General features: G+C 41.4%; 1 protein-coding gene across 1 annotated transcript in view; it reads right to left on the bottom strand.

Moving 5' to 3' along the window:
* The window catches only part of TGFBR2 (transforming growth factor beta receptor 2), a 61,191-nt gene that overhangs the window by 21,449 nt on the left and 25,608 nt on the right, over window positions 1-14,134 (bottom strand). The window contains exons 3-4 of the mRNA XM_058832581.1: window positions 10,921-11,092; window positions 9,073-9,263 (exon numbers count right to left, since the gene is read on the bottom strand). Coding sequence (XP_058688564.1) covers window positions 9,073-9,263; window positions 10,921-11,092 — 363 coding nt within the window. The remainder of the gene's footprint in view (window positions 1-9,072; window positions 9,264-10,920; window positions 11,093-14,134) is intronic.

The raw sequence follows: 14,134 nt of genomic DNA, 5'->3' as shown, positions 1-14,134 counted from the left end.
AATGTTCCTTTAGGGCTTTTTAAGCCTTTTTTTTTTTTTGCCACAGAGCTGCAGTATGTAGATCAGATATTTGAAATACAAGTATCTTTCAAAATGAGTGATAAAAGCCCTAAGATGTATTAGTTGTCTTTCAAATAGCTCCCCTTGAGTCCAAGGAGTTGGAGGTAGCTGGGTGCACGTTCAGCTCTAATTGAGGAGAAACTCATCCAAAATCCTTGCTCCTTTACTGTTATGGCTACCTGTGTGAGGATCTCCAATCATTCCTACAATGTCCTAGAGTGGGCTGTATTATTTTGTTCTACAGCTGAGAACTCTCCAGCAGAGTTCACAGTTCCTTCAGCTCTTCCTTTTTTTGCACAAGAGAAAGCTCTGCTTGTGGTGCAGGGGGATTTTTGGGTAGAAGGGAAAAACTGTCGATGTTGCAAATGTTACTTGAAAAAGAATGTAAAAAAAAATAAAAATAATCAAAGCAGAAGCTGAGCAGCTTGGCCACTTCCCCCTGAGCACTGTATCATCCTGCAGCCCTGCTGCAAAGTGACACATCCGCTTTGGCACGGTTGCTTGGAGGAAGCAGAGAAGCAGGGGGTGAAAAGCATACAGCTGCACAACCCCACCTAAAGCAGCAGAGACAAAGGCTGTGCTGATTTTCAGTAGTTAAGACGCTAGGAAAATCCCACAGCTTCCACAAATTCCACTCAAATTCCACAGTTTGGGAAGTGCAAGAATGAGCACACATCAGGGAGAACTGAGTGTCAGGACTGACAAGGCTGAACTCTAAGCTTAGGAGGGGACCAAGCTGTCTGACAGGAGAATTAAAGGAGATAGCAAGAGTAAAGAGCTGGTGGCATTGAGGTGTGTCCCGAGCAAGACGCTTCTGGAACTGCCTTTGATTTTGCCTGATGATATGAGCAGAATCAAACCAGCCATTCCAGCACAAACTAAGCATGGGGTACCTCTGCAAAATCTGTGTACAAAATCAGGACAGGATCAAAATTCAGAGCATAGCTATATGTTTTCATAGTGGCTAGCCAACATTTTATGGTTTGACTACAGGGATCTAAGAATAAATACGTTCACTTATAAATAAATACCCATGACTGAAACCTCATAATTTAAAAAATGGGAGTGCAGCTTCCTCTTTCTGAGCACTGGAATGAGCAAAACCTGCCTGCACAGGCAGGCAAGGAAATGGTTAAATGAAATAGCCTTCCATGTTTTGCAAACGTGCTCCTAAATAACTTTCCCCACCCAGAACTATTATTTGGGTGGATCAGTCCTTTCTTAAGCTTCAAAAGATCCTATTAATATAGCATAACAATAGAGAAGTTGAGCTAAAAGAAAGCTTCCTGTGTGTGGTTTAAACTAAGCACAAACCATCTGCATAACCTTTAACACTACCTAAGCCTTGGGGGAATAGGGCTCAGGTGCCAAGGAAAATGGAAACACTGTACAGCCCCTGTTCAGTCAGGGAGCTTCAAAGCACAAGAGCTTGCACATTCTTTAGGTTGGTTTTCATGCCTTTGATACAACTTTAGTGTCACTGAACTCTGGAAGGAGTAAGTAAAACAATGGCAATGAAATGAGGACACACACTTGAATGGCAGGGCAGCAGAATGCCCAGCCAGTACTGACAGAGCTACTTCCTCGCTGTCTGCTGCTCTAAAGTGAGCTCTAAAGCTGCTGCCTATTCAACTGCTAGTCAAAGCCACAGGCACAGAAAGAATATGTTTGGTATTAGCAGAACTCACATGAAATATATTGACACTGATGTATTGCAAGCTTGCGCAGTGTCTTAAAAATTCCCAGAAACACGAGGTCACAAAACATGGTCCCAGACACAGAACTGTGATCTAGTTATTTTGCAAGATGCCAAGACACAAAGCAGCTCTTTGAGCTGACTGGAGGAAAACTCCATTTTGTAGAAATCCTGAGGTTTCAAAGTTTGATTTGAATTCCACACTGGAATGAAAACCAACACTTTTTGAATGCTTTTGCTTGAACAGAATTTCTGTTCAAATGTTGCAATTTGGCAAGAGATGTATGTGAATGCTGAATCCCTAGTGGTGAGTGGACTGCTATGGGTGGGGTACAGGAGTTTCAAGTTCAAGACCTGCTCTTTTTGAATCAAGGGAGAGCTTTTCACAAAATGGGAGGTTTGAACCTTGCATGTGTAGTGATTTCTGAGCAAGGCAACAAGCAACAAAATACGGAAAAGCTTGCCCATCTCTTTAGTACTTTCTGGATGAAAACTAGCTCCATAAAATGCTCCACTTTTAGTGAAATTAAATTTACTCTAAGCAGCTGCTTGCAGTAATTTACTTTATCTCTACTGAAGAATCCTAAGGTGGAAATGAAATTCTGTAGCTCAGTGTCACATGTACCCTCCTGACTGTGGCTTTTTTAGAATTAAAATGGCTTGAAATCTTCAGCAAAACATTTTTCGGTGGGGAATACTGATTTTCAAAACAGAAACTCTGCTTCTGACACTCTTATACTTTTCCCTGAAACCCCTATCTTGAGGACAAAAGTTGACCCAACTTTTAAAAACTTCTGCTAGTTTTACAGGCATTGATTTGGGGGGGTTGCAGATGGGGGTGGGGAGCTTTCTTACTCAGGGTAGAGGGTTTTTCCTTAGGAAAATGGTTGATCTTGACACAAAATACTTGATAATAATCAAATTCAAATGCTGCACCTCAAATTGACCTGCCTTTTTTTATCATGACAGCTTCTTGGAAACTTTTTAATTTTTCATACTTGCTGAAGAAAATTTTTTTTTTTTTCAATTTAATAGTTTTGTTGCACAGGAAATCAGTTGCACCACTCCCTCAGCTCTATGCTGAACTAGCTTGTGGCAAAAGAGAGAGATTACCAGATTTTAAAACCAGAATGGGCTCTATCTTACTATTCAGTGGAAAATAAACCCTGGCATTTCTTGCAAACTTTCCTGAATGTTGAATTCCTTCAACAAGTTCCTGTATTTGACAGGAGCTTTTTTTTGACTAGGTAACTAAGTCTGTCAAGGCCAGTAAGTTTTGCTTGAGCTGTCCTGTATGTCTTTATCTTTTAGTCTGAAAATTATATTACCAAGAGAGTATCTCTCTCCTGGAGAGGCACTGCCTCCGGTAGTTGGCACGTCTGCCTGGCCTGCTATAGAACCATGGAATTGTTTAGGTTGGAAAAGATCTCTAAGATCATCAAGTCCAACTGCAAACCCAGCACTGCCAAGTCCACCACTAAACCATGTCTCTAACTGCCACATCTACAGGTCTTTTAAATACCTCCAGGGATGGTCATTCCACCACTTCCTTGGGGAACCTGTTGCAGTACTTAACAACCCTTTTGGTGAAGAAATTTTTCCAGTTATCCAATCTAAACATCCCTTGAGGCCATTTCCTCTTGTTCCACGCTTCTTACTTGGGGGAAGAAGTTGACCCCCCCTTGCTACAGCCTCCTTTCAGACAGTAGTAGGAAGCTGGTTAACCTCCTTTTCTCTTGGCCAGACAGCCCCAACTCCCTCAGACACTCTTCACAGGACTTGTGTCCCAGATCCTTCCCCAGCTTTGCTGTGCTTCTCTGGACTCACTCCAGCACCTCAATGTCCTCCTTGTAGTGAGGGGCCCACAGGATTTGACATGCCCTCACCAGTGCTGAGTTGAGGGGGATCATCGCTGCACTGGTTATGTTGGCTCCACTCTTTCTGAAACAAGCCAGGATGTCGTGGACCCTCTTGGCCATATGTTCTCTCTGCTGGCTCATGTTCAGCCACTGGTGGTCAGCACCCCCAGGTCCTTTTCCTCCATGCAGCTTTTCTGCCACTCTTCCTTCAGCCTGCAGCATTGCACGGGGTTGCTGTGACTCAAGTGCAGGTTCCAGCACTTTGTGCCCTAAAGGTTTACTTAAAGATATGAGAACTCATTCACCTCCTCTTTTGGGTACTTGGCAGCCTAAATGTTGCTCTGAGATCAACAAGTGGCTGGCAAACCAGACCCAGCTCTCAGAGCACTTAATGCATGTCACTGCCCAGTGCCATCTCATTTCCTGAAAGGTAAGAAGTATGAGCTGTTTTGAAGACCAGTGGCACACCCAGTACTGCTCTCCCCTGTGGACCTGCATCTTTGGCCTTTGCACACAACTATCTAGGGGATCAGGACTCAAGACTTCTCTGTAATGCCCAGGGATAATCCCCAGTTACATGACCCAGTTACATGTGTTACATGTTGGAAGAGTCACGCATATGCATCTGTCACCTGATGGGAATGGCTGCATCTAGCTGCCACTGACATACCTTAGTCACAGGGGTGGGAGGCAGGCAACTTCATTGCCTCTGGGTGGCTTACTTCAGCAAAAAGGCTGGGCAGCAATGACCTCATGGATATTTCATCTATTGTAAGCAGAATTTCATTTTTCAACTGATTGCCAAGTATGCTATTCAGCACCCAGGAGGTTTAAGAAACTCTTAAGCTCTAAGACAGAACAAATAGTTTGTTGCTGTTTTTATTCTCTCACTCCTGGCTAGAAAGTGTAATTCCTTGGTTTGCTGGCACAGCACCTATTTGCTTAAAATCTTCCACCCCCCCTAAAGCATTCCCTTCTTATCTCTCCCATTCTAATAGGTCCCTTCACTGTGTGTACATGGCATCTCACACACTTTGACTTTACTTGTAGCTGAGCTTTCCTACTCAGCAATATGAAAGCCAACGTATTTTAACTTTACATGATGTGACTGAGTTCCCGTGATACATGGCTCAGTTATAGAGTTGGGTGTCTGCTGCTGTTTGCTGGTGGGTTTCTGGAACAAATCAATCTCTCCAGTTTCAATATGTTTCAACAGATGCCACACATTAACCAGTATTTTTATTCTCAGCCTGAGTTTCACCCCTCCAACCTTTCCCAAAATATTATGTTGCCAGTGTTAGTTACAGTTTGTTTCTGTCTGTAATTATTAAAGTCTCTTTCATGACAACCTGATAAAAGGTTGGCCACATTCCCATACTTATTAAGCTCTCAAGTGATGCAAATTGTAACAAATATGCCAACCAGACTAAAAGAGCATTGCCTAGTTTGTTTTTACACAAATCTGTAACTGAGCATGGTTATTTTCCTAAGAAGCAAACAATATAAATAATAGAGAGCAAAACAAAATTTTGGCTTCTTTAGCCTCTTTTCATTCTATTTCCTCTCTATCCCATTAAATGAATCAGATGTTCAGCATTAGACAGCCTCTCCTTTGGTTACACACAGCTGCAGGCACTGGGTGGGACTCTAGTGCCTGCAAATACCTAAGAGGAAACATAGAGAACAAAGCCAACATACAAGCAGTGAGAGGCTCTGTGCAATGTTATGTAATGTTACTGACCTCTTTTATGGGGCAGCTGGAAGAGTTACCTTCTGAACATGTTAGTTGGATAACAGAAAAAGAGATTAATGAAAGCCTTTGTTAAAATTCACTTGAAAGCAGTCCAGCTGTAACCATCTCCCTTCTGATGTTCCTTGAGCACCGGACAACTCATCACACAAGTATTTATGGACTGGTGACTGTTTGTGCACTTGTCTTAAGTCTGTTCTTAAGTTTGAGATCCTCCTATGTAGTCAAGTAAAATCACTAACACTTTGACTCTAGTAAAGAGAGGAAGAGGAGAGAAAGAAAGGAAAAGACAGGGACAACATGTTAGAGACAAATGAGAGATATGAAGTTAAGGACATTGAAACATTATCCATATCTCCTGCAATACGGGTGCAGGACAAGGCATCCCACAGGCATGCTTGTGGTGGTTCAGGCAGCAGAGCAACGCCAGCTCTCCCAGGTAACAACTGTACACAGTGAGCAATCACAGCACTTGACACACTGCAAATCCACAGGCTGTAATCTTCAGGCAAATGACTCAGCCACAATTGATTAATCAAATAGGGATGTCTCTTACACTCTCAATTAGCCAACTCTGTAAAACCATGATCAATGTGAAGTTTTTTAGTAGCAGAACACCCTCCCTCCCTTGACACACTTCCCCAATGTTCATTTTCATTATTCTCATAAACTCTTGACCTGTCACTCATCTCTACCACTGAGGTTTTGGTATTTCAAGGCAACTGTCTGGATGGTTCAGAGTTGCTGCTAAAGGTTTCTCCCATATTTGGATGTGGTGGGAATGCCCAAAATAATGACTTCATCTTGCAAAAGGTGAACACTAAACACAGGCTACCTAAGCCATCCCACAGATATGTCGCTTGCAAGCTGCATGGAGATCTGCACAGCATGGCAAGAGACAGGTGAGGATAAAAAATTATCACCATATAAGTTACAATGAAACAACTAACTATAAACCAAACATAGCTGTGTTGAAATCCTGGCTCCAACTTTGAAGTTCCCTGCACTGTTGCTTGGATTTGAATTTGATGCTCAGGACAACAACTGCATATATATTAACGACAGTATTTAAAGGATTTCTTTTCTTGTTTGCAGTCTCCACTGCATATTGCTGAATGACTGTGTCTAAATGAGCTGCACAAGAGGAAGGAGCTGCATGGCACAGCAGGCAGGTAGGTCATGCACTAAGTAACATGCAGGAATCCCATTTTCTTTTCTACAACGAGTACCTGGTCCTCTCCATCCACGGAGAATGGGTCAGAGGTGGGGCTGGAAAGGGCACAGTCCTGCTTGATCCCTTAGGATAAACAAGGTTTGACTTCAGTCAAAGAACTTGGAATTGTTAATAAAACCCAGCTTTGTTAGGCAGCTGTCATGCTCACATTGGCTGGTGGCTGGGAGATGTAGTGAAGGGAAAGCTGAGGAACAAAGCTGCCCAAACATCACAGGAGGACTGGAACTGTACAAACAACTACAGACAGACCTGATTCATCACAGCAGATCAAAGTAGAAGAAGGTAAAGCAAGATGCAGAAGATCCGCCAGACACAACCAGACATCAGGGAGCAAAAAACCCTCATAGTCTAGTCCTGCACTCATTTTTTCCACTACAGAGGGACCAGGCCTCTGTCTGCCACCTAGTCAACTTCTAGCCACCCAAGGCCTTTTACCCCTGATTCTGGCTAATCTTTTCCAGTGGCTTTGCTCCCTGGCTTTGCCTTCTGGTAACACTAATATTAGACTTTTGAATAAATAATATTTGCTGTGAGAAGCATTTTTCCACCACAGGGGTGTAAGCTGCCTGCCAGTCACCCACATTTTTTTTTTTTGGTCAAAAATAGAGAAGGATTAAAAAATAAACACAGAGTCGTCAGATTTAAAATGCTTACCTGTCTCCTGCATGTTATTTCTACAGGACATTATTTGGAGTGATTCTGCACTCAGTATTTTCCACCAGCTGCCTGTGGCCTTGAATGCCAGGGATCTGAATCAGCGTCAGCTCCCTGACACAGCAGAACTATAGGCATGTTTAGGCACATGTTTGACTGTCTTGCTTATCTTGCAGACTGGCAATTTAAATGAAAATCCATACAATAAACATTTGATTTTGATGTAACTACTTCAGACATTTGTAAAGTCACTTTTGAGTGAGTCACAACACCTCCAATACCCAAAACCATTAGATGCTTGTGTCTAAAAATGGAGTCAGGAGGTTTGCCCTTCACAGTCAAGACTCATGTAAACCAATAGCGCTATAAACCAATTCTTCCATAAGCAATAACAGCTCAGCTGTGAATCACTGGAATTTAGTGACTAACCTTTGGTGGAAGTTAGAACTTGTTGCCTTACCCAGGATTTTCTTTCTTACCTCAGAAACACCATAAACAAACTAAATCTGGTCTGTCTTAAGTGTGCACACAGGAAGAAGAGGTAAAACACTAGTCATTTATAGCAATAGCTTGAAAGGAAATACTGTGATTAACAGGTGAAAAATTGCAATCTTTTTTATCTCAGTTTCTGCTAATATTATTAAGATCACTGTTTGATCAGACCTTTTTAGACTAGTTCTTGTCTTGCTCTCTAAAACTACAGAATGCGCAAAACCACTGCAAAAAAATTCTTGTTCTTGGTGTACAAAAAATGTAGAGAAAAAAGCCTGCAAGACCAATGTATAGAATAGATTTGGATGACAGTCATTCCAGAGGCAAAATTATTACAGGCTATTATCTAGTTGTCTGGAGGAGCCATGGACCAGCTGGCTGTGATGTTCTGCTCAAAGTTAAACACAGACAGGAAACCGCATGTCTGATACTGTAAAAATCGTTTGTCTTCCTGCCATGGCTAACCAGGCAAGCAACCCAAAGGGACTGTTTTCATTTCAAAGAAACACTAATCCACAACAATAAAAAAGGAATGACAAAGCCTCAATTCTCCCCCCTCCTGACTGGAGTTAATGCCTGTGTTTGTGAATGAACTGGAAATTTTACAAAGCGAAGTTTTACATGACTTTAATTTTTATCTGCAGTTATTCACTTAATACATAAGAATGCAGCACATGGTTTTCATGAGTCACTTGAAGTGCTTACAGCACATGACCTAGAAGGAAAGGCTCCACTCGGAACAGTGAAAGGAATTTGGGTAGAAAGACTGGGTTTAAATTTCTACTACTCCTTTTAGGTTGATCTTGAAGTGTGAGTGAGCTGCAGAGTTGATACGAATGAAGGCACTTGGTGCTGAATTGCTAGAACAGTTTTCATAACCATGCAAACTAAAGACACACATTTATCAGTGACTGCATTCAGCTACATAGCTCCAGGAAAAACAGCTATAACGTGCCTAACTCATAACAATTTAGCCAAAATCCACAAGGGTGTGGTTCATGTTGTACAAAAACACTAGACAGCTGACACAGAGTAAGATATCTCTGGGAACACATTCTCTTCAATAAAACCAAGGCAATGTGTTAGAATTAACACACAGTGGTTAGAATTACCCTAGTGGTACTGGGTCTACCACTTGTGCTCATACCAATACCAGTATATGCTCCAAATCCTTTAAAGATCACCCAAGTAAGCACTGGTCACACAACCATGGATCAGCAGTCAGGACATCTGGTTTCAAATCAAGCTTAATTAGCACAGCTAATATTAACACAGTTAATACTACTTGCAAGGAATGCAGGAATGCAAGGTGAATTATTAAACCTACCTGATGTAAAAATGAGCATATCATTGCATTCTTCACCTGTGCAGGAACACATGAACATCAATCCCCCATCGTCCTTCTTTTCCCTCATCAAACACTGCTCTGATTTATAGTCATCCAAAAAGTGACCATACAGTGTTTCCTGGGGATCGTGGCATATTGTTTCTAATGTCACATTTTCATCATTCTGTCTCCTAAAAAAGAAAAGGAGAAAATTGAAATCAAAAAAGGAATATTTTATAACGGGAGCAGACAGGACCGCGCCTGCCCAAAACTTGCCTCTTTTGCGAATATAAATGACATTTAAAGAGCATCATATGTTTTTCTCTGTCTTTCCTGAATGGGGTAAATTTGGCACTGCCTGGACTCCTCACATTTGTACAATGTCACAGCTATTCCTGTATCATATTACTGCTAAGCTCAAAAGAGTGCCTCTGAAAATCTCACTTAGAATTATTCAAGCTAATGCTCAATGAACTGCTATAAACTTCAGAACATACTTTTGGTTTTTGTGGTCACTGAACAGACAGTAAAAATCTGTGGGAAATTACGATAAAAACGGAATTATTTCCTCAAAATTGGAGGAATTTCTAGTGAGTTGCTCTTTTCATTTTGCTTTTGAAGCCTACAATCAGCCACAAACTGTGCACTGAGGGAGTTATATACAAAATAACCCCTCAACCAACCAAAAAAAAAAAAAAAACCCAGAAAAATACCAGTCATAAAAACTGATGCAAATTAGAGTTGCCTCACACTCAGGGAAATATTTACAGCTGATAATCTGGACCATATTCCTGTGTTTTTTCCTGGTCCACAGATTTAATTTTATTGACAAAAGACTCAAAGGCAAAAAGCACTTTACAGTTCTCAACTTACTTGCCTTTTGGACAAATGGTCATGAAAAATCTGAAATGTGTCTTAAATTGTACAGCAGCTCCTTTTCATGGCAATAATAGACACCGATGACTTACTAAAGAAGCACGGGACAAATATGGAAAAGCACACTGGATTGATCCTGAACTGAAATGCCTACTTTCAATTATGCCAAACATCTCAAGTCAATGGACACAACTAATCCCTCAGCACATGAATTAGTTATGTCCCTCTGTAAGTGGTTCTAATTATTTTACTAAATCAGCAGCAATGCTGCAAAATCTCAGTTGTGTTCCTTTAGTCCAATTATTAACTCATTAAGAGTGTTACTGGCTTTCTTTGGTAGGAGTGGATTCCCATTATGGAAGGGCAAGGAAAGCCTCAGTTTTTAGACTGGAACACAAGCTTAAAGACAATAAATCCTAAAAAAGGATTACAACTCATTTTCTTGAACTCTTGATTTCTGTGAACTTAGTCATAGGCTATATAAAAAGCATCATGCCTACATCAAAGTCTCTACCTACGTAAAAGTTTTTTTCCCATTAAGAAGAAGTATTTCTACCTATACAAGGCATTAAGCTTCTTCTGATAAATCTACTTAATCTAGTTCCCTTGAAACCTGAGAGAGAATTGTCTTTGTTCAGCAACTGTCACTACAGTCCTCTCTTGAGCCTCAAATCTGTTTCTGCTCTTGAGTGCTGTGGGTGGATACAGCTTAATGGCTCACACAAAACCATGCCTCTTTTCCAATAACAGCTTAAGCTGGAACAGGACTGTTTTAGAAGTAAAAAAAGTCCCAGAACATTTAATATCAGAATTGTTAACCTCAAACAACTCTCGGTATGCTGTGCAAAGATATGAGTTGGAAGCGGGAGAGCAAAGCCTGGGACATTCTGAATATCAGAGCAATCGAGGAAAGTACTAAGCAATGATGAATGAGGGTGTGCTCCTGTCCCCCTGTATGAAGAAATAACTTACCATATAGCAACACAGACTTCACTGCTCTTCTCACAGATAGAAGTGATGTTGCAGTTGCTCTTGCACTGATGTTGGTTTGAGCAGGTTGTTATTTTAATATCACAAAATTTGCATAGGTTTGACATTTTCAGTCCACTTTCCTTATTTCTGTCTACAGGTGATGTAAATTCAGCTAAAAAAAAAAATAGGAAACTCAAAACTCAATAATGGTAGATGATCAGATTGCTTTATTGCTTATTATGAAGATAAGGTTTTCATCAGCAGCAAACATTTCCTCCTACCTTAAATTAGAAAATCTTTGATCTTTCACAGCTACCAATTTTCTTTACAACAAGGAAAGTGCCACGATGTCAAGACCAGGTTAATCAAAGTGAATTTGAAAAAGCAAAATGAACTGCTATTGACTTCAGAGGGAGCAAAAGTTGCTTTGTAATTTGCAGAATCATGCATTTTCCAAGAGCAGTTTGTACTGAAAAAGCTCCTCTGCACTCACCCATTTGCCTTATGCTAGGCAGTGTACCTGTCCCCCGTGCATAACACTGCATCATGGTCTGTGTGCCACAGTAACTGTGGGTTCCACAGAGAGAATGCACATTAGCTGTGTGACATCATTATAACATGGATCAGGATGAAGCTTGCAATTTTGTCATTACTAACCTAAGGCATAATTTAGGTGTCATCCCTAATCTGATCACTGTTCACACATAAAGACCACAGAGCTAGAACAGACTTTGAGCTTAAGATAGATGGTCTGCCAGAGGTTGTGGGTGAAACTCAAGCTAGAAATGCAATAGGGCAGCTGTGCAGCTCATGTGATCTACTGCAGGAGTCTAAGTGGCCTAACTGCAGGGGACTTGAACTCTAACTTGCAATGACAGCCTGTCCTGTAGATGCCTGCTTTGACCCAACAGCTACTTTTCTGCACCCAGAAATTGAATAATTACATGCTTACTGGTTCTTAGAACTCACCATCTGCTTCAGTGTGGCAGCGGTAAGGAAAGAAATATTTTTTGTATCAGTGTTTGAACTTGAGGAAACATACTTTTAGCTCAAAAACTATTTTGAAAAGACAGTGTCACTACAAGGAACAGAAAACACTGACACAAACATCTTTCTAAAGCTAAACCGAACATGCAACTATCTGAAGTGGAGCAGATAATCAACAACGGTTTCAGTCTGACTCATTTTGCTATGTGTTTGGAAAAGTAGGGTGAACCACACTGAGGAGATACTGGGCTTATGTGCAGCACAGCCCTTCTCATGTAGCCACCTGCATGTTTAAACTGTGTTCATATTGCTTTCTGTGGCCAAATGTTGCTAGTCAACCTGTAATAGGCAACCAGGGATTTATAATTTCCCCCTCTCTACTCAATTAGCTGGGAAATCAATTTTTTCCTTCTAGAAAATTCACTCTTTACTTCCATTAGACTATTTTATTACAGGAAATAAATACACATGATTTTTCCAGGAGGAAATAAAAGGGCCTCTTGCTAACATTTTCAATGGATTTCTGAACCATTGTGAGGGACTGAGAGAAAAGTCCTCTCTTCATCCAAATCACATATCTTTCTCATCAGTAGCATGCTTTGGTACTGATCTAAGGTTTCTGATCTAACAGCCACTATAATCAGTGGCAAAACTTCCAGTGGTTTTATGGTATAGAAGAAGATGCTACACAGAGGGGATGGTTAGGATGAGCTCACTGGGTGTGGCAGCGTGCTCCCCCAGCTTTTGGCTTAAGCAAGAGCTAACAGTAGAGGTTGTGAGGGCTGCACCTGGCTTAAGGCTGGACTCTGGGAAGACAGATAGCAACACAATAGCTGAATGCCATAAAATTTACTCAACAGCTGAGGACTAGTTGAACATGCGCCAACCAAAATACAGCTGGCCTGCAAATAGTACTATAAGTCAATCATCTTACTCCATAAATAGGAAACAGCCCAGGGTCTTCTGAGCTCTCCTGCACAGCAGTGGGCTGCATGCCAGGATCTCCTCTTGAACAGGGATGCATCTTCAGGTTGCTCCTTGAGGTTGAGGGAATCCTTATTGCATCAAATACTCAGTAAATATAAGGGGAATAAGCATGCTGAAACTTTGAAATCTTAGCTAAATGAGACAAAGGACTGCTTGTGCACATATAATCCTTTAGACTTAAGTTCCTAGCCTGGAACTTGGTCTGGATCCAGCCACACCTGGAAACCCCCCTGAGAAAGGGGTTTAGAATGTGAGGGCATCCTTTCTGAACCTCATGACTCAAAATGAGGGTGTCTCTGACAGTTTTGTCCCACCTTGTCATGCAGTAAATGCAGTATGTATGCAGTAAATAACCAAGTGTACCTTGCCATCAAAGCTTGCTACAGCACTGTCACATTTACTATCAAACTTTGTTGAAATAAACATTGCTACTTTTCTCTTCCACGGGAAGTGTGTCAACCCCTCTGCAACTCTGGGAGCACTTACATGGGTGGAGAATACTGGCAGCATATTGTGGGCTGACAGAATTTTAAGCCCCAGATAAACATTTATTGTTCTTAATTGTGTGTTGCAACAGCCATGTAGAGGAACAAAGCCTCACAGAAGTAGGTATGGTAGGAACTCAGAAGGTCTTGAATGTAGTGTTCTATGAAATACATGTTAACATAATCCTCACTATAGCAAATTGGACATCTCTTCTGGATGGTGGCTCTTACTTACCACATCCTGAGGAGAAACTAATAGCTGTCACAACTTATCTAGGTTGCAGTAATGATTGAAACAACATGATAGCGAGGGATTGTCCCTCTACTCAGAAAAAAAGAATAAAAAAAATCAATGGTCCTAAAAGCCTGGAAAAAAATAGAGACAAATACTGAGGGAGAGGCGAAGTGACTCACCCAAATGTACACAGAAAACCTGTGGCAGGGTGCCAAGCATCTCACAACCGAACACGGGGGAAAGGCATCCACTCCTCAAACTGCAAAGACTTCAGCTGCATCAATGCTGCCTTCAGCTCTGAGCTCACATGGCAGCTGTGGCACGATGGATCGCTCTGCCATAAACATGACTCAGTTCCCTTCAGTGCCCACAGCACTGGAGCCAAGAGCCACATGAAGGTGGGTCCTTAGGTAAAGTATTTTGAGCACATTATATTTGTTGAGAGAAAGGTTTTGATTCCTATGTTGTTCCTAGCTGTGCCAGGTTCTGCCAAGGCTCACCCACCAGAACAAATGGATAA

The sequence above is a fragment of the Poecile atricapillus genome, chromosome 2 (assembly GCF_030490865.1).
Source record: "Poecile atricapillus isolate bPoeAtr1 chromosome 2, bPoeAtr1.hap1, whole genome shotgun sequence".
In the NCBI taxonomy this organism is placed as follows: Eukaryota; Metazoa; Chordata; class Aves; order Passeriformes; family Paridae; genus Poecile; species Poecile atricapillus.
Note: the sequence above shows the minus strand (reverse complement) of the source record. Positions and strands in the feature narration are given on the sequence as shown.